At 41.6% G+C, this 18,786-nt stretch overlaps 1 protein-coding gene across 1 annotated transcript; it reads right to left on the bottom strand.

The window, feature by feature from the left end:
• Window positions 1-309: 309 nt before the first annotated feature.
• LOC124006488 (syndecan-2-like) lies at window positions 310-15,599 on the bottom strand. The gene is made up of 5 exons (XM_046316537.1): window positions 15,247-15,599; window positions 4,331-4,433; window positions 3,588-3,754; window positions 3,262-3,421; window positions 310-2,376 (listed from the first exon to the last, which is right to left on the bottom strand). Exons 1-5 carry the CDS (start codon window positions 15,304-15,306, stop codon window positions 2,213-2,215), a joined length of 654 nt encoding a protein of 217 aa, XP_046172493.1. The 5' UTR covers window positions 15,307-15,599; the 3' UTR covers window positions 310-2,212.
• Window positions 15,600-18,786: the final 3,187 nt, after the last annotated feature.

Genomic DNA, 18,786 nt, shown 5'->3' with positions numbered 1-18,786 from the left:
GCACAAGCAGCACTGCAGATATTTCAATGAGCAGATTTCACTCTGTCACACATACAGTATTTGCACACGGGTTCCCGTCACAGCCCGCTCTTACAATATGGCAGCCACTGGACCAAAACAGCAGAGAAGTTCAGCCTCGTGCTCTAACGCTCCTAGTTGTGGAAATTGACCCACTATGCAGTTTTACTTTATGCATCTACATCATTTCGCTGAGTCTACCTTTAGAATAGTCAGGACTAAAGGTAACTAAGTACATGGGGACATTGTGTTACATGTGATAAATGGCAAAAACACTGTTCCAAGTCCAAGGAAAGTCTTACTGCAAGTACCTTTATTCAATAATTACGTACCATGAGAAAAACATCAGCCCAGTGATCATAGAAGTTATTTTTTTTAGGGAAGAGGAACCATCTGTTCTATAGTAGACATTCATAATTCTTTACAGATGCTAGAGGGGGAACAGATAAGCAATAAAGGTACACCATGTCCTGTTCACTGGGACTACATCACACATAGCACCCTAGTCCCTATTTAGTGCACTGCTTTTGACCAGTGTTCATATGGCTCTAGGGTGCCATTTGGGAAAGCGCCCTGGACTTTCGAATGACAGATTTTCAGTCAAAGTTGAAACGGATATTACAGAGACGCCCGGTGTCCCATCTGTGGCTTAGAGTAAATCACTGTACTAAAGTCATTACAAAGTCAACTGAAAAGAGTTGAGCACATAGGACTGTTCATTAGCATTAGTTCCCCATAACTAGCAAGTCATCATTTAAAAGCTGCAGATAAATGAAAAATCAGCTTTTATATCATAAATTGGTCAGAAAAGTTTTGCAGGTTTGTTTATAAAAACACCCAAGTCTTAAAATACCATTGTGATCAGAGGAGAAAATTAATGGACCTAATAGTGAAACCTACTGAAAAGGTTCCTCTATATTTTGGGCAACATAAACAGAGTACATATAGCAGTGGAGGCTGCTGAGGGAGAACGGCTCATAAGAAGGGCCAGAACGGAGTAAATGGAATGGCATCAACCACCTGGAAACCATGTGTTTGATACATTACCATGAGCCGGTCTCCTTAATTAAGGTGCATCCAACCTCCTGTGATATAATGCACTCCTCAAAGCACGTGTCAAACTCATTCCACGGAGGGCTGAGTGTCTGCGGGTTCACTCCTTCCTTGTACTTGATTGATTAAGGTCCCTAATTAGTAAACACCTCACCAGGTTGTCTAGAAGAAAAAAACAAAAACCCAGACACTAGGCCCGCCGTGGAATGAGTTTTACACACCTGCCATTAAGACTACCATTTAAATCAGTGTTTCTTAACTCCAGGCCTCAAGTACCTCCAACAGTACACGTTGTTGTAGCCCCAGATTCAACTTGTCAACTAAATCAGGCCCTCAAATTGAATCAGGCAAGTTTGTCAGGGACTTAACAAAAATGTGTACTGTTGGAGACTGGAGTTGGTAAACACTGCTTTATAACAGTAATGTTTTACTAGAAGGGAATGTCCTTTGCTTTGGTGAGATGACACTGGGTAGTTATGGAATCCTGTAATTCATTTCACACAATGACAAGAAAAATACCATAATAACAAAAAACATGTTTTCATCCAAGTTAAATTGGAGACCAGATTGCTTTGAGACTAGAAACATATCACCTCAACATGAAAAACATAAGTTAATGAAAAAAAACAACTTTGGACATGCTATGCAAAAAAATCAAAAATAGAATAGCTATAGGACAATTATATTCTGTCATTTTTATTTCAGTGACCTTTTTAAAAAAAAGTTGTTTTTTCTTCCTTACAAATATGTATCTCTACAGTTAGAAAGTAGTCCATGACCATCTCTGAATATGTTTCACGTTCTCACATGACAAGGAAATTCTCCAAGCGTTCTAATGATCCAAAATATGAAACATTTACAATAGCCCTGTTTGGCCTCATTAAGGAAAAGTATATATTTGCTATATGAAAAAGCTCCTTGAAACACTTCCTCATTCAATACCATTTCAACCAACAGCATGCGAGGAGGACCCTGCTGTATGAGATGTTTTGTATGCATCCCAAATGACACCCTATATGGTGCACAGATACTGGTTAAAGGTAGTAAGTACACTATAGAGGGCATAGGGTGCCATTTGGGACACAGAATTAGTCTTTATGTTGCTCCAGAGGTTTCTCCTCATAGTGGCGGTGGTTGTGTTTCAGGCATAGAACTCCTTGGTGGGGGCTTTCTGATAGGCTGAGCTAGGGGCCTTGCGTTCCCCGAGGACGTAGCTCCCCTCGTCCTTCTTCCTCATCCTGTAGACCAGGAGGAGGATGAGGAAGATGGCGAACAGCAAACCTATAACCCCGCCAGCTATCACCGCTGGGGGGGGGGGGAGAAGAACAATGTCAGAAGATGCTTACGGAGTAAATGGAATAATTCAATACCAGTGATTGGTGTTGACAACACAACAGTGGAACCTTGCTAGAAGATAGTGTTAACAGTCCAATCAGATATGCCAGACCTCTACCAGATTGTGTGTGGGGCAAGGTAATTACCCCAACCCCATTAATTATACCATGTGTTGTCTCACTTAGCTATATTAAGACGAATGCACTAATTGTCACTGGATAAGATCGTCTGCTAAATGACTAAAATGCAAAGTAAATGTAACCCCATTACCTTCTCTTAACGTGGATGAACAATTAAGAGGGAACTATGATTGTTTTGTATCAAATGTTTGGCAACAACTCACATTGAGAAATGAATGGGGAAAAGCCCCCTGATAGCTGCAGTCTAGTGCATCAAAGTTAAGATCAATGGACTAATCAAATACGAGACGGAGCCGACTCAGGAGGAGTCAATTATACGCTTCATTCATAACATGCTTTCATTGTAAAACAATCCCCAAGTGTTGCTTGACTCAGTCTCCTTCCCTCTGCTATCAAACGACAAGACAAAGAGTCTGTTTTTATTGATTCTGAAAGCAAAGTCTAGAGTTACCCAATTTAAGAGAGGCCATGTTTCAGATCCAATCTCTGATAGTGGGCTGTATTGAAAAATGATTTCTTCAATTGGAACTGATAGATTTCAGATGACTGTTTTGATGAATCATTGTAGTATTGTGTATCGCTTTTTTGTGTGATGTTTAACATATGTTGTCTCGTGATATTTTATTGCTTTCATTATGCTCAGGTCTCACTGGAAAAAGAGAGACGTTAATGGCAATACGATCTCCTGAATAAATAAACAAAAACCAGAACATACCCGCTAGCACCTCCGTCCTCTGGAATAGGTTTTCAGAGTGTACATCGTAGGGTACGTCTGCCTCGTACAGCAACCCGGAAGCACCAGTGGTGCTGGGAGGAGCTTCACTACTGATAACAGTCTCCTCTGTCACGTCCAGAGACTGCTCAGGGACCTGGGTCTGACACACACAGACAGAGGGAGAAAGATACATTTAGATTTTCACAGCAACTATAAAACCACAGGGATACTATTAAGTCCTTGCCATGCCAGCAGTGCGAGGCGAAATGAAACCACACTACTGGCTCAAAAGCCGACACTAAAGTCAGTTAAAAAGAGAGGCATACCTCTGTTTCGGTCTCCATTTCTGTCTCAGCTATTTCTGTGCCCAGGTCAGTGAATGTCAACATCCCCATTGTGGTTGAAAGGGCTGGTAGAGAGTCCTGGGTTGGCTCTGCTTCAGGAGCGGCGAACACCCTTTTCACTTTGACTGGCTCAGTGACCTCACCGATAACTGAGGAGGAAAATCATATCAAATGTATTGACCCCAAAGAGAAATGTGGTTTGCAGGCAGGGCTAACATGATAAACAACAAATCACAACAATGCTAATGATTCACTACTAATGATGGAGGCACTTTTCATAATGAGTCGACCAATAACGTCACACAACCCCTGCCATACGGACTCAGAAATAGACTGCAAGCCAGATCTGTTTGGGTCTTCTTGTACAGTACATTATACAGTCTATGGTTCAGTATCACTTCAGGTTAGGGTATATGAAATAATGACTCATTATTGAACGTCTCTCTACATGACATATGCTGGGTAATTAACATAGTCGTGGTTGACTGCATGTGAAACATTGTGCATTCACCACCTCCGTAGGTCCATTGTGATCCTGCAGTACCAGTGTGCCCTAGCAGGTTAACCAAAGTCAAAAGGTTTCTGTGCACCGTCTAGGACCTTCGTAGAGCCAGTACAATTATAGATTTACATACAGCTATAACTCTTAACATGGCATTCAGGTTGCTATGTAAATGACATTAGGATACAAGGGTGAAATATTTTAGAAGGTAACCATTGCTTACTCATATCACCGGACCCGGAGCCAGAGTTGTAACCATCTTCGTCTACGGAGTCTCCTGATTGGTCATCCAGGTACAGGTAATCCGACTGGGCCGAGATCAATATCTGTGAATGGAGAACAAGAGATGAACGAAAAAGTGTCTCCACCATATAAATTGAGTTCTACAGGTACCCACATGCTATTTAGGCAATAAGGCCTGAGGGGTGTGGTATATGTCCAACATAACACGGCTATGAATGTTGCAATGCAGAGTACAGCCTGGATACAGCCCTTAGCATGCTGGCCATATACCAAACCCCCAAGATGCCTTATTGCCATTATAAAATACTTCCACATAAATAGAACAAGAGCATTTGCATCATACCCATGGTATATTGTCTGATATACCACAGCTTACCGCTGATTGAGTGGTTGGGTTAAATGCGGAAGACACATTTCAGTTGTACATCTGACTAGGTATCCCCGTTCCCTTGATCAGCATCCAGGACCCATAATAATACTCAATAACTGATCACATGACAAACTACTCCCAGTGTAGAATTCATGCCCTTAAGATTATATAAACACTTCACTGTGGAGGATATCCATGCTGTTTATTTTATACAGGCATTAGAAGCGCAAGAGCAAAACAAATTTGAAAGAACCATGCTAAGAAAATTAAGACAAATATTTTGGGAGAATTTAAAAAATGTAAATCTCAGTTCCCTGGGAAACAAACAAATGAACAGAAGCAGAAGTCTCATGAGCCTCCCCATTACCTGAAATACCACTTAGAAGCTATGAATGCCTAGATCAAATCTTCCCATTTTCTGAAGCAAACCAAAGAATGTATCAGTCTTCCTGTAATTCCTCTGCATGTGGAGAGCAGGTTAAAACAGGAAGGTGTCATTGTCTGGCTCATCCAATCCCAAGGCAAAGTGTTATTGTGAACAGAAGAATGAATAAACAGACAAACTATTTTTTTAGGGCAGGAGGCTACTCTCAGAGCAGATGGAACCATGTAGTCTGACTCTCTGAACCCTGGATCCTTCTAGGTCATCCCTCCCAACTCCCTGCATTCCTTTAAATCTCTGGCCCACCACAGTAGCCTGGTGGCCACCTCTTCAACTAGCCTGTCAGGGCTCATGGAAATCACCATTCACAGCCACTGATGCTCACCAAGACGTGTGATGTTTCCACACAATTGTGCTTCCCAAAATCCCCACAAAAGCAATACGTCTGACAAAGGTACTAAGGATGCACCCTCTGTGTGCGTGCACACACACACACACACACACACACACACACACACAGGTCTGCCTTTTTGCTCCTCTGATGAATGTTGACACTAAGGAGCCTGGTTCAATTTTCAGGTCTTTGTTCGTGAAGGAGAGGGAGAAAAAGTGACATACAAGGATGATGTAAGAAAAAAGGACTCTTGCTTCAAAGGAAGCAGAGCCTAGTACACAATAAGAGGACAAGTCATTTCAGACTCACTGAAGGAGAGATGCTTCAAAGAGCACAACAATGGCTCTGGCTGAAAAGAGGGAATACCCAGCTAGATAAAGACCTTCCCTTTTGGCCTCTGGGATGACATTTTCTTTTTCAAATAATTGTCATCTGTACAAAAACACATCTTTGGTATGCCATTGTGTTGTGCTCCAGTTGTCTTTCAAACTGTCACACACAGTGAATCATCTTTTGTTTGCTATGCAACATACTATAGAGAACGCAGCAGGCAGAACATGAGGAAGTGATGATCAAAGTAATCCAGGAAAACAATGTATAAAGTGCTCCCATGTCAACTAATGCTAGAAGACCACCGTGCTACTTAACGGTTAGTACACATTATACATAACCGTGGTAATCAAACGAGGCTGCAATGAAAACGAATGGGACTGTAGCGACTGCATTGGCATCAAAATCCAGGGCGTAAGCTACGTTTCTATTCAAGCGTTGATTGACATGGTAATGGACCAATAGTATTTGAGAAAAGATAACGGACCCCTCTGACACTGTACGTTCTATTGTGATGTGTCAACGCGCAAGGCATGTGTGGTCTAGGTACAAAAATGTTGTTCAGAGTCTAATCATATAGCATACTTGTGTGTTCACGTCGGCCTCTGGAAAACCGAGCCCGACACAATCTTAGCCTAGAAGACCACATGTACACTATGAAGAGTAGGACTGGAGTCATGAATGACTGATACCTACTGTACACTACTTCCGTTTGCCAGCCCTGAAAACACTTCCCAGTATTTAAAAGTATTTGACCCAGGTCTACTCAGCTGATTTAGCCTCTGAAGCAGTCAAGTGTTATGACAAATGTCAAGTTGACCCCAAACATCCAATAGAGAACACTGTGAGAACGATGGAGACTCTCAGGGTCAGGCGGTGACCATACAGTAGTAGTCTAGTCAGTGTGAATGCCCAGCCACTGAATCATGAAGTACAACATCAATACAGACTGATGTTAAACAGCCCTAATCATTTCCTCCAATGTCCTTTGTTGATCAGGATTAGTCAAGGACTCAGATCAGGCCCCAGTACAGAGTACAACTGGCTACTGAAAGGCCCTATTTTCATGCTGCCGGTATTCCATTTTCTTATTAGATAGATAAAGCCTAACCTAACACTACTAACAGGCTAAGATTGTGTCAGGCTCGGTTTTCCAGAGGCCGATGTGAACACACAAGTATGCTATATGATTAGACTCTGAACAACATTTTTTGCACCTAGCCCACACGTAGCATACATGCCTTGACAAAATACACTGTTCAAGATGTGAGGATCAATTACTTTCACATCTTATGAATAGAACAGACCATCTAAAGCAGTGGTTTATGGGGGTTTCAACAGCATCATATGGGGCTGCCTCAACTCTTCAGAGAGAGGTAGAGCGAAGAGGCGATGAGAGAACCATGTTTGCAGCAGTACGATGTGGTGGTGAATAATATCTCTCATTCCAAAACAAACTGCTGTCAGACATATGAAGGTGAGCCTCACATTCCTGGGCCAAAGTAGCAGCACAAGTGAGGTATTGTGCAGGGAGCTGAAGAGCTCAGGACTGGGCTTTCAGGCTGTGCCAAGTCTACAACTGAAAAGGAAATACTCTCTCTTCTCACTAGCTAGCTCCTTTCAAACAGCCCAGTCAGCCAGACCCTACTAAATGGTTGAATCATTAAGGTATTGTTGTTAGCGGCTAGCACAGCAACAAATGCTGGGGACATGTCAGCTAATCATGTCACCCTCCGCCTCCACAGGTATAGTTGTCAGCTGTAATGATGGGAAGAGAGAACCTGCCAAGATATGGCTAACACTGGACTTATGGGGCTTTTTAAAATGCATTCCTGGCAGATCTAGGATGACTACCTGATATGAATGTAATCTCAACATGAAAAACATTGGATTTCCTTTGAAAGTCCTCCTCCATGCCCTGAAGGCCTGGCTGTGTTTCTCAGCATACCCCTGTCGGACAGCCAGAGGAAAACAGGACGTTCTGAGCTGCTTACCTTCACACATTAAATAACATCCAACGCTACCGGCAACACTGCCCATAAATATATACTGTCCGTCAGCATCACCCAATGACAGCAACCAAACAGGTCTACCAAGACATTAACCAGCATGTGGACCAACAGTACAGGAGCTCTTTAGTAACCAGCTTCCTTCCACAGTGCTGGGAAGCAGCAGATGTTACAGGTGTGGGTTACGATATTAACCCACATCTGCCGAGGGCGCAGCGTCATACAGGGCACAGCAGCTCCAGGCTACGTCCCAAATGGCTCTCTATTCCCCGTTTAGTGCACTACTTATGATGGGCCCTAGTCAAAAGTAGTGCACTAAATAGGGAACAGGGTGCCATTTGGGATAGAGACCTTGCCGATGTAGTAGCTGTCCAACCAGCTGCTGACATTCGCAGCCCCTCAGGAGTACACAGGAAGAGCATTAACTAACTACTGGACGGTGCCAGCACTCCACCAGAACTGCTGCAGAGACTAACAGGATGAATACAGCCCATTCAGACCAGAGGCATGTCTGGTGTTCTTCATATGATTCAATAAACACAGGTGTTGTCCTAGGGCTATGAGGCTGGGATATTCTACGTCTTCTTGGAGGGGGGCAGAGAGCAGAATACCGGAGTCAGACATTCTGGGGATATCTGTTTCATTGACTGTACCTGAATGGCAGAACTAGATGTAGTGTATGTTGTGCAATTATATCAGAGCGTGACAACCAAATCATGGTGAGATTACATGTGCTAGTTTCAGAGTGCACAAAATATGATTTTGTCAAGCGTGGTCTTTCAGAGAGAGAGACGTTGCCACTACTCGTCAGAGCCTCTTATACTCCAAGCCTCTTATACTCCAAGCCTCTTATACTCCAAGCCTCTTATACTCCAAGCCTCTTATACTCCAAGCCTCTTATACTCCAAGCCTCTTATACTCCAAGCCTCTTATACTCCAAGCCTCTTCTTATACTCCAAGCCTCTTATACAAGCCTCTTATACTCCAAGCCTCTTATACTCCAAGCCTCTTATACTCCAAGCCTCTTATACTCCAAGCCTCTTATACTCCAAGCCTCTTATACTCCAAGCCTCTTATACTCCAAGCCTCTTATACTCCAAGCCTCTTATACTCCAAGCCTCTTATACTCCAAGCCTCTTATACTCCAAGCCTCTTATACTCCAAGCCTCTTATACTCCAAGCCTCTTATACTCCAAGCCTCTTATACTCCAAGCCTCTTATACTCCAAGCCTCTTATACTCCAAGCCTCTTATACTCCAAGCCTCTTATACTCCAAGCCTCTTATACTCCAAGCCTCTTATACTCCAAGCCTCTTATACTCCAAGCCTCTTATACTCCAAGCCTCTTATACTCCAAGCCTCTTATACTCCAAGCCTCTTATACTCCAAGCCTCTTATACTCCAAGCCTCTCTCACTGCTGTCTATGCCTTGGGACAGGTGATCATTGTAAACAGGAAATGTGTTAAGTTATACTTACCTATATAAATGAAGATTAAATAAAAACATTAACTTTGGTCCTTGGACACAACTGAACACTACAGTAGTGTGAGTATGAAGTAGTTTACTGTGATGTGGGACCCTGTGTGAGGGCTGGCTGATCCACACTCCAACTCTTACCTTAATGTTAAGAACTAGATTCAATCAAAGCTGCATTGCAGAATTTCAGCAGTAGCTTTCTGGAATGACCACTTTATGTCCAGCACATATTAAAAAGATATCTTATAATTCTAGGAAGCTTTGAGGTAATGAAAGAGTTGGGAACAGAAAATCTAACAATCATTTAGAACAAAATCCATTATTTTCTAACTCCGTTTTCCATCCAGGTAATCACGGTGTGAGACTGTCATATTCCAGGGATTACCAGAGCCAAGACATGAACAGGGGACATGAGTGGGAGTTTCAGGAGTTGCCAAGGAAAAGCAAAGTTCAGTTGTGTAAAATATAGCTAATGTAAAGCAGATATGCAATGAATTTCTCAATATCTTTCTGTTAATGCCAGAGTAAAACAGCTGACAGCAAATGAGTCTGCACATGAAATCACTTCAAAAGACAGGATTACTAAGCAATTAGTGTCTACATTCAGGCTCAATTATAATTATAGCTTTTCACAAGTTCTTAAACTATACCCCAGGCTTGGTCAGACAGAAGCTATGGATCGGTCTCAGTTTGTGGTATTCGTTGACGTGATGCCACCACACACAGCTTTAAGGCCTCTACACAGTTTACGTGCGTAGATCACGTGCATGTTCATAGTTGGAGTCATGAGGGGCCCAGACACTCACTCTAGCTAGCGACGACATTTAAAAATGTCTGGATCCCATGTATTTGCCCGTTTACAAATACTAGCTAGCTACATGTCTGGTGTTATGCTTGTAACTCTACTTTGAGGATTAAAAATATATATCTTAACACTCCAGATACAAATTTACTTTCAGGATTTAACTAGCTACAAAAGCAAACATGTCTGCCTCCAAATTAGAAGAGATTGTTTTTATTTCTCACGAGGGAGAAAATGGCATGTTGGTCCACTGATCACTACAAGAGGAGACAATTGAGAATATGTCTTTAGTCTGACCTATGCAAAGCATTGACAAGTGAAGGCATGTTCAGTACTTCTGGATGTTTTTGGCAATTACAGGCACACAGCAAAAGCATTGATGCTAGTTAGAAGCTAGGAAAGAACCGTTTTTGCCATCGCCAGCGAAGCTTGGCAGGCTACCTGGCATGTCTCAAAGGCAGATTTAGTTGCTTATCCCTCAGTAGCAAAATGGGCCAAAAATCGCCTGAGAGTTTTGGGATCGTTGGACTTATCAGTTGTGTAGGAGCAGTCGACGGGAAACATTCAGATCCGAGCTCCAGCAAACTCTGGTAACAAGTACTACAACTACACAATAGTCCGGATGACAGGCCGCAATGCAAAGTACCACTTCACCATGGTCGATGTGGGCGTATTTGGTCGGGAGGGAGATGCAGGCCCATGCCGACACCAAGGCCAGAGTCCTTGCCGATGACCCAAACACTGAGCCCATATTCCCGCTGAAGGGCAACATGATGTGACCTTATCCAGGTAAAATTCTGTAAATCTATATGACTTGTAATATTACCATGTGAAACTCATACCAATGTGAATAGAAGTAATGACATGCCTCACATAGAAGTGCTCTGGCATCCCAGTAGGAGGATGGGGCCTATGTCCCAAGTATAAACTACAGTTGTTACAGGACACATCTGATAGCCTTCATGATCCTGTTCAACACTAATGACATGCTTCTTTATGCAAAGGTTGTTCAGGCCTTGATGATGCCAAGAAGATCTACAACTACAGTCACCCAAGAGCCAGAAGAATTAGTCCTGAAGCATGAGACAGACCGCTGGCCCATACGCCACACCTGGGTCAGAACAATCAGCAACTAGACCATGAACAACTGGCATCAGTACCAAATGAGAGCAGACATCACAGATTACTATAAAACAGCAGACACACTGAGTGGACAAAACGGTAAGAACATCTGCTCTTTCCATGACACAGACTGACCAGGTGAAATCTATGATCCCTTATTGATGCCACATGTTAAATCCACTTCAATCAGTGTAGATGAAGGGGAGGATACAGGTTAAAAAAATGATTTTTAAGCCTTGAGAAAAGGATTGTGTATGTGTGCCATTCAGAGGTTGAATGGGCTAGACAAAATATTGAAGTGCCTTTGAACGGGGTATGGTAGTAGTTGCCAGGCATACTGGTTTGATCATGTCAAGAACTGCAACACTGCTGGGTTTTTCCACTCTGAACAGTTTCCCGTGTGTATCAAGAATGGTCCACCACATCCAGTCAACTTGACAAGTGTGGGAAGCATTGGAGTAAACATGGACCAGCATCCCTGTGGACAGCGTTCGACACCTTGTTGAGTCCATGCCCTGACAATTTGAACTGTTCTGGGGGGATACACTCAGCGGTTCAGGACGACAATTAGCCGAAAGGTTGTTGGTTTAAATCCCTGAGCAGACTAAGTGAAAAATGTGTTGGTGTGCCCTTGAGCAAGGCCCTTAACTCTAATTGTTCCTGTAAGTAACTCTGGATAAAAGCGTCTGCTAAATGACTAAAATATCAATCTCGACTTGTGTTTTCTATTCAGTTCTGATAGCTGTGGGCCAAGTCAGGCTCCCTCTGGATCTAGAAAAGGATCCCAAATGTACTGTTGAAATTCTTTGAAAATCTGTGACATGCTTAGCAGTGTTCTACAAAAACACAGAAAATCCTCAGCAGAGAAAGAAAATCCCCAGTGTTGACAGATCAACACAGGCTCTGTGAGAAACTTCCCTCCCTTAAATCATCACTAAATATAAATCATTGATTTAACCCAAGTGACAGAACTCAGATTCTTCAGATGGGAAGTAGTGACTTAAGTGGAGAATCTCAGACCTTTCAAATAAGACAAAGCTGTCAAACCACAACCCTACAAGTTTGACCCAGCAACAAACTCAACCCCACAAGTATTCAAATCAGTTCTGATTTATCACATGAATAACATCTGCTAAAAATGTGTATCGCAGGTGTACTGAAATGCTTGTGTATTTGACCCAGCAACAAGCTCAACCCAGAAAATGTTTAAAATTCCAGACAAGCTTTGTTGGACAGATAAAAGGCAAGCCAGAGCTGTTGAGAGAGAAGGAGACAGAAAGGGAGCTGGGGGAAAAGGAGTAGAAATACCAATGGAGCGCAGCTCCACTTACATGTGAAGCTGCATGACTCCCAGACCAGCCCTATCCAGTCAGCGCTGATAGGTTCGACAGTACATACTCTACCATGTGTACTGCATGCATGACTAACACTGGGGAGGGCCTCCCTCCTGATGACAGGAAACATTTTAAAATAAGTATTTAAAATATTCTCAAATTAAGGTCAGGCAGAAAATACCACCACTTAGGATCTTGTGCGAGATTGTAGTTCCAAAGGAAATAAAACTGATTAGTTCCTGTTTTGCATTGATATCGTTATCACAGCTTGCCAGTCTGTCCTTCTGCGCATCAATTAACCCAAGAGGGTCAGGAGGACAAAGCACATGTGGATTCAGAGTCCAGATCACACAGTCTTTCACATCCAGACCGTCACCTCTGACTCGCATACAGCTTCAGTGGTCTCTAAAAACAACACTAAATGTCTATTGAGAGCACGTCTGCCAGTTACATACAGTACAAAAACATCTGGAGTGGGTGTTTGTTTTCCGGAAACCGGTATGACCATATATGGAAGTAACGCAAGGCAAAGAACATTTAGTACCAGTCACATCCATTAGCAAAGAGCAGACAGGGGTATTCTCTCAGGATGCTTTTCAACCGGGTAAACAAAGTTGGCTGGCATAACACCACAGCAAGCTGTCAGCATACACAGTCATGGAACATCTTGCATTTGACCACGGTCCACACTATTCTAGAAAATTGTTACATTAAGGTTAACTTTCACTCTAGGATGTATGATCAGAGTAGCAATGATCACAATTCCATGTACAATCAAATCAAATCCACACAAACAAAGAGAAGTCCAAACATTTACTAAATCTTCAGGCATAAGCTACATTTGTCAAGAAAGGTTCAAAACGAACATCTCATTATTGACCTTCAGATCTGAGCCAAACAACCTACACAGTTTCATTATCCAGTTGACAAGTTCATGGCTTCATAGATACAGAACAGACGGTGTGTACATCACAAGGTTTTCCCATCTCACAACCCAGCAGTCTAGTGCCTTGCTGCCTAGCCACCCCCAGGTTTTCACTGAGAACTTTACATTTGCTAAGCTAATTGAGGCAGAGGAGGAATGAGAGTAGCAGTCAGTACTGAAGTATGTGACCATTTTCCATCCTCTCAAGAAATCCTATTTGTCAGGCTAGTTTTTCATTACTTTTCTCATTCAGGATTTCCATGCATATTTCTAGAGCCTTGATCTCAGACTTAAGTACATCCAACTCTAGATGTTTCTATACTGTTGAAGTTATTCCCAACCGTGCCTTAGTATATGATGTGGGACATCTGTACGAAGCACTTTCAATTACACAACGTTGGTGATGATATGACAAGTCATTACAGTTCCATCTAAACAGCAGATGTTTCTTCACTGTTGACTTTAATACCCATCAAGTCAGATGTCATGTGACAGTGGTATAGTACATGAAGTACTTTCAGTGACAAATCAGTGATGACGTGTTACATCTGTTTAATATGGAGATAAAACTAGAGCAATAGTTTCTCTGTTTCCACATGAACAAAAAGATGGATAGTGATGGAGGGAAGAGTCCTGTCCAATATGTGATGAATTAGAGAAAATGGCTGCCTCTCAGAGCTGGTGTTTATGTTTTCTGCTGAAAAATGGAAGGGGGATGAGCGATGGTGGTGTCTGATATCCTGAATGGACCGAATACAGTCCAATGCTCCAAATGAGGAATCTGACCTAATGTTAGAGGGGAACGTGAGGCATGCAGCCTTCACCACAGTTAAACACACTTCAGCCTAAAATAACTTCATTCACCCACCTTCACTTTAGTAGAATGCCCATAGGTTGATACCATCACAACTATAGAACCCTGCACCCCCATTCACTTTAAATCAGAGATGAGGGCCCTTGCCTTTATTTTTTGTTTCTAAAATAATCCAGGTTGGAAGGCTGGGCCAATTAACACATATGCTCCTTGCAGCCAATTACAAAACTGCTGTTTAATAGCAATGGCCATGTTAGTTAGGGAACGGCATCACCGTGCCAATGATAGAGCCATGTCTACTGTAGTGGCAGACGGAGAGGAAAAGTATACAAACCTATAAAATGTGTCATTAACTCCACTGATGGACAATTCAGTAGTTGTTTAACGTGTCTTTCAATAGGAGGTTATTAGACACGTTAAAAGGCAACACTGAGATGCCCTGTGTTCTCAGCCTGGTTAAATGGAAACATTTAATCTGTTTTGACCAAGGAACAGAGACGACTGTAGTTCCACACCGCCTCTTGAAAATCATATTTGACCACTGTGGAATCAAACGGTAAATAAACTATTTTCAAACGGTAAATAAACTATTTGGTTTTACACAAATATTAAATCAGACACGTGCCTTTCTGGCAACTGTAAAAATGTATCTTGATAATTTGGGCCACAATGTGATAAGACTTCAGTCATATGGGAAGTGCACAAGGGGAATAAGGACATACATAAGGGAATAGTTATTGACTTCTTTACTTGTAAAAGCAGCAAGATATAAATTACTCGCTGAGCTTATGAAGACCTCGAGTGAGACAAGCATGCAAAATAGCGTACATCGAAACCAAAGCCCGTTTAAAAAAAAAAACATTTCAGCAGCTCCTTACCGCGCGAGGTATAACAAAACACATTTTATGACTTTCTTTGTCCTGACAACTTTTACTCACCGTTTCACTCATAAAACAGGTCGCCACCGCGAGAGTCAATAGTATCCAAGTGTTCGTCATTATTCCTTTGGAAAGAACAAACCGTGGCGAAAAATAGATCTATTGGCTAGCGCTCATACAAAACAGATGTAATTATCTTCACAGTTGTAGACACCACTCTCTCTCCCAGATTATACTCTCCCAATCGAATTATTCCAAAACGAGCAAAACTAGATCCTCCCCACTCGATGTTTCTCTCCGAATAAAATAGTTTATTTCCCGTTTTCCTAGTACTTTTCTACTGAAAGGGAAAAGCGGAAGCACGCGCTATTACATGTACGGATGCGCCAGCTTGGAACGCAAGATTCATTGCGGAAACAAGGTAGTTAGGAAAGAGTCTTCTATAATTGGTTGATAGATACTTGAACATAAAGAAGTGTCATTCACTTGAGTGTGCAGTGATAATTTAAATTGACAATTTGACATAGCCACAAGTGATTGAGTTATGATAGGCTAGTAGAGTATGCCGACACAGGTTATGAACCATCCGGATATGATAGCCCCATCTCATTTCTGACACCAAGGCAGGAATCCGGGGTAGCATAACACCTCACAATACATTGAAAGGTCTAAGCCAGGACTCTCCAACACTGTTCCTGGAGAGCTATCGTCCTGTAGGTTTTCGCTCCAACCCTAATCTAGCTCAACTGATTCTAATAACGAGCTGGTTGGTAAAATAATTAATTAATTCATCAATCAATCAAGTACATTGGAGGAGCGAAAACCCGCAGATACTCGGCCCTTCATGGAATGAGTTAGACAAGTGGTTTAGATGTGCTGTTGTCTATAGACTTGGATATTGACTTTACTTAAATAAAACATCAATATATGAATACAAATGTAATAATGTGACGGGATCATAGAACAAAATAAAGCTTATCATGTAAATAATACTTTGATTATACCTTGCTCACAGTGTGGCAAATTTGATCTAATATTTGGTCTGATTAGTTCAGTTTTGCTTCCCCCTGTTGGGGAAAGTTGATTCGTACATACACTCAAGTTTGTGCCTGAATGACAATGTTATTATCAAAGTCCTTGCAATTGAGATTTTATTAAATAATACAAAACAGCTCAAAGGCATGTTTTATGAAAAAGGTTCATGTTGTTTGAAGACACAGAATAACATGACTGCTGTCCTAACATTATCTGTTTAGACCAAGGTTTCCCAAACTGGGTCCTGAGGTCCCCATTGGGTACACATTTTGTTTTTGCCCTAGCACTACATAGCTGATTAGACTGGCAAATGAAGGTCCAATTGTGTACTATGGAAGGTAAATTGTATAATGTATGCAAAGCTATAATGATGAGTAGTAAATCATAGAATGAAGGAATCTGCATGATTAGGGCTCTTTCTGGATTAATCTCAAAATGCATTGGAGAGGGTCTGGGGGGGATCTTGGACATTATCTTTCAATATGGTTGAAGGAGAATGTCTGGACATTATCTTTTAATATGGTTGAAGGAGAAGGTCTGGGGGGGAACTTGGACATTATCTTTCAATATGGTTGAAGGAGAAGGTCTGGGAGGGGGAACTTGGACATTATCTTTCAATATGGTTGAAGGAGAAGGTCTGGGAGGGGGAACTTGGACATTATCTTTCAATATGGTTGAAGGAGAAGGTCTGGGAGGGGGAACTTGGACATTATCTTTCAATATGGTTGAAGGAGTAGGTCTGGGAGGGGGAACTTGGACATTATCTTTCAATATGGTTGAAGGAGTAGGTCTGGGAGGGGGAACTTGGACTTTCTCCTTCAATATGGTTGAGAAGGAAGCGAGGCTAGGAGAGAGGATGAGTGGAATTGCATAATGACAATTTAAGATACAGCCAAGCTAATACTTTCAGTAGGTAATCTGAAGGAGATATTTTCTTGATTCTTCTGAGGGCTGATGTTGTTGAGTCAAAGTAGTCATCCCCACCGGTTCATTGTCAATTATGTGGACATTACTATGTTAAGTGCTGTAGTTGATAAGTATACCGCGTTATGATAAGGCAAACATTTCACGATTTATACACATCTACATAACACATTATCAACATTCATAAAACCACTAGCGGGTTGACTCATAACCGGCAGTCCCGCGGTTTTATCTGCGGGGCGGACGGGTTTAGGGTCATTACATTATTGTGATATTTTTATAGGCTATATTGAGGTTCTGGTATTTTTTTTACATTTCTTCACGCCTAGAAAAAAACCTCCACGATTCCGTCATAACGGTCATTTTATAGATAAAAAGAGAGATTTACAGGGGGCAGTTTGGGAAAAAAACTATCCTGTCCTAATTGTTATGTGGAATAACGGACATTCTGGGATAATACATTCTTAACCAACGTTCTCTAGTAATACTAGTCCCGTGCGAATACGGCTATATCCTTAATAATAGCCTAACTCGTGCAGAAGTAAGCATTTCTTGCTGTAAAATGATATACCAAATGTAGGTCAAATGTGGATTTGGGTACAGGAGTGGGGAAAAATGTATTTCGTTCTGCATTTTGAGAGAATGCCATGCTCAGTTACTGTAGATAACATCTGGGTGCTGTCTTCATAATAAAATCTGATAGTATTTCAATTTAAACCACATAAAATATGCTTCGAAGCCGAACTCAAATATTATCAGAAACATGTTGGGTCGTTTTCACAGTTTACTTTTGGCTTACAACCGGTCAAACTAATATCATTTGGACATTTTGCACAGAAAAACTTTTCCGTTTTTTTTGTTGCTTTCTTGTATTTTCTCCCCAGTCCCTAAACTTCTTTGCTCCGCGAAAGATGAGAGAACTTTACCGATGTCAACTATATTAAAGCATTCATTCTATCGATCTATTACATTCTGTTGAGCACGGGTTTATTTAGTCTTCTAAAGCAACATATTATGACAGAAGCCAACCAAAATGTCCAAAATTATAAGCATAAATACCGAAATCAGGCAAAAACAAATCCTGCACCCCCTCTCAAAATATCGCTCTGCATTCTCCGACTGTAGCCTAGCGCATTCTCTATATATGCGGGTTGGGTGTGGACCCCAGATTCTCACTTTATAACATATAATCCGGCGGTTGCAGATGGGTTATTTGCAATTGCTTGCGGGTGAACAAACAGCTGACCCGCGCACCACTAGTGTAGACACAAAAGGCCTACCAATACCCCACATGTAATACTTTATTTGATGAATTATTAAATATTTCACATATGGACATATTGGCTATTTTACCCTCCATTCGACTGTTAATGATGAAGGGGTATGATATCACATTAGAGAGATGTTCCTTATTTATATGTGTTGCTGCAATGCTATGTTGTTGTCTTAGGTCTCTCTTGTAGTGAATGGTTTTGTCCTATATTTGTATTTAATTTGTAATGACAAACAGCATGGCAGTGACCATTTTGTGAATGATACAACTAATAAATACATACTATATTACTGTATGTGAATGGCACAATAGTTATGTTGGACCTGAGGATGAAAACGTGAGTTACACTACATGACACTACAGTAAAG

This window comes from Oncorhynchus gorbuscha, linkage group LG19 (assembly GCF_021184085.1).
Source record: "Oncorhynchus gorbuscha isolate QuinsamMale2020 ecotype Even-year linkage group LG19, OgorEven_v1.0, whole genome shotgun sequence".
NCBI classification, from domain to species: Eukaryota; Metazoa; Chordata; class Actinopteri; order Salmoniformes; family Salmonidae; genus Oncorhynchus; species Oncorhynchus gorbuscha.
Note: the sequence above shows the minus strand (reverse complement) of the source record. Positions and strands in the feature narration are given on the sequence as shown.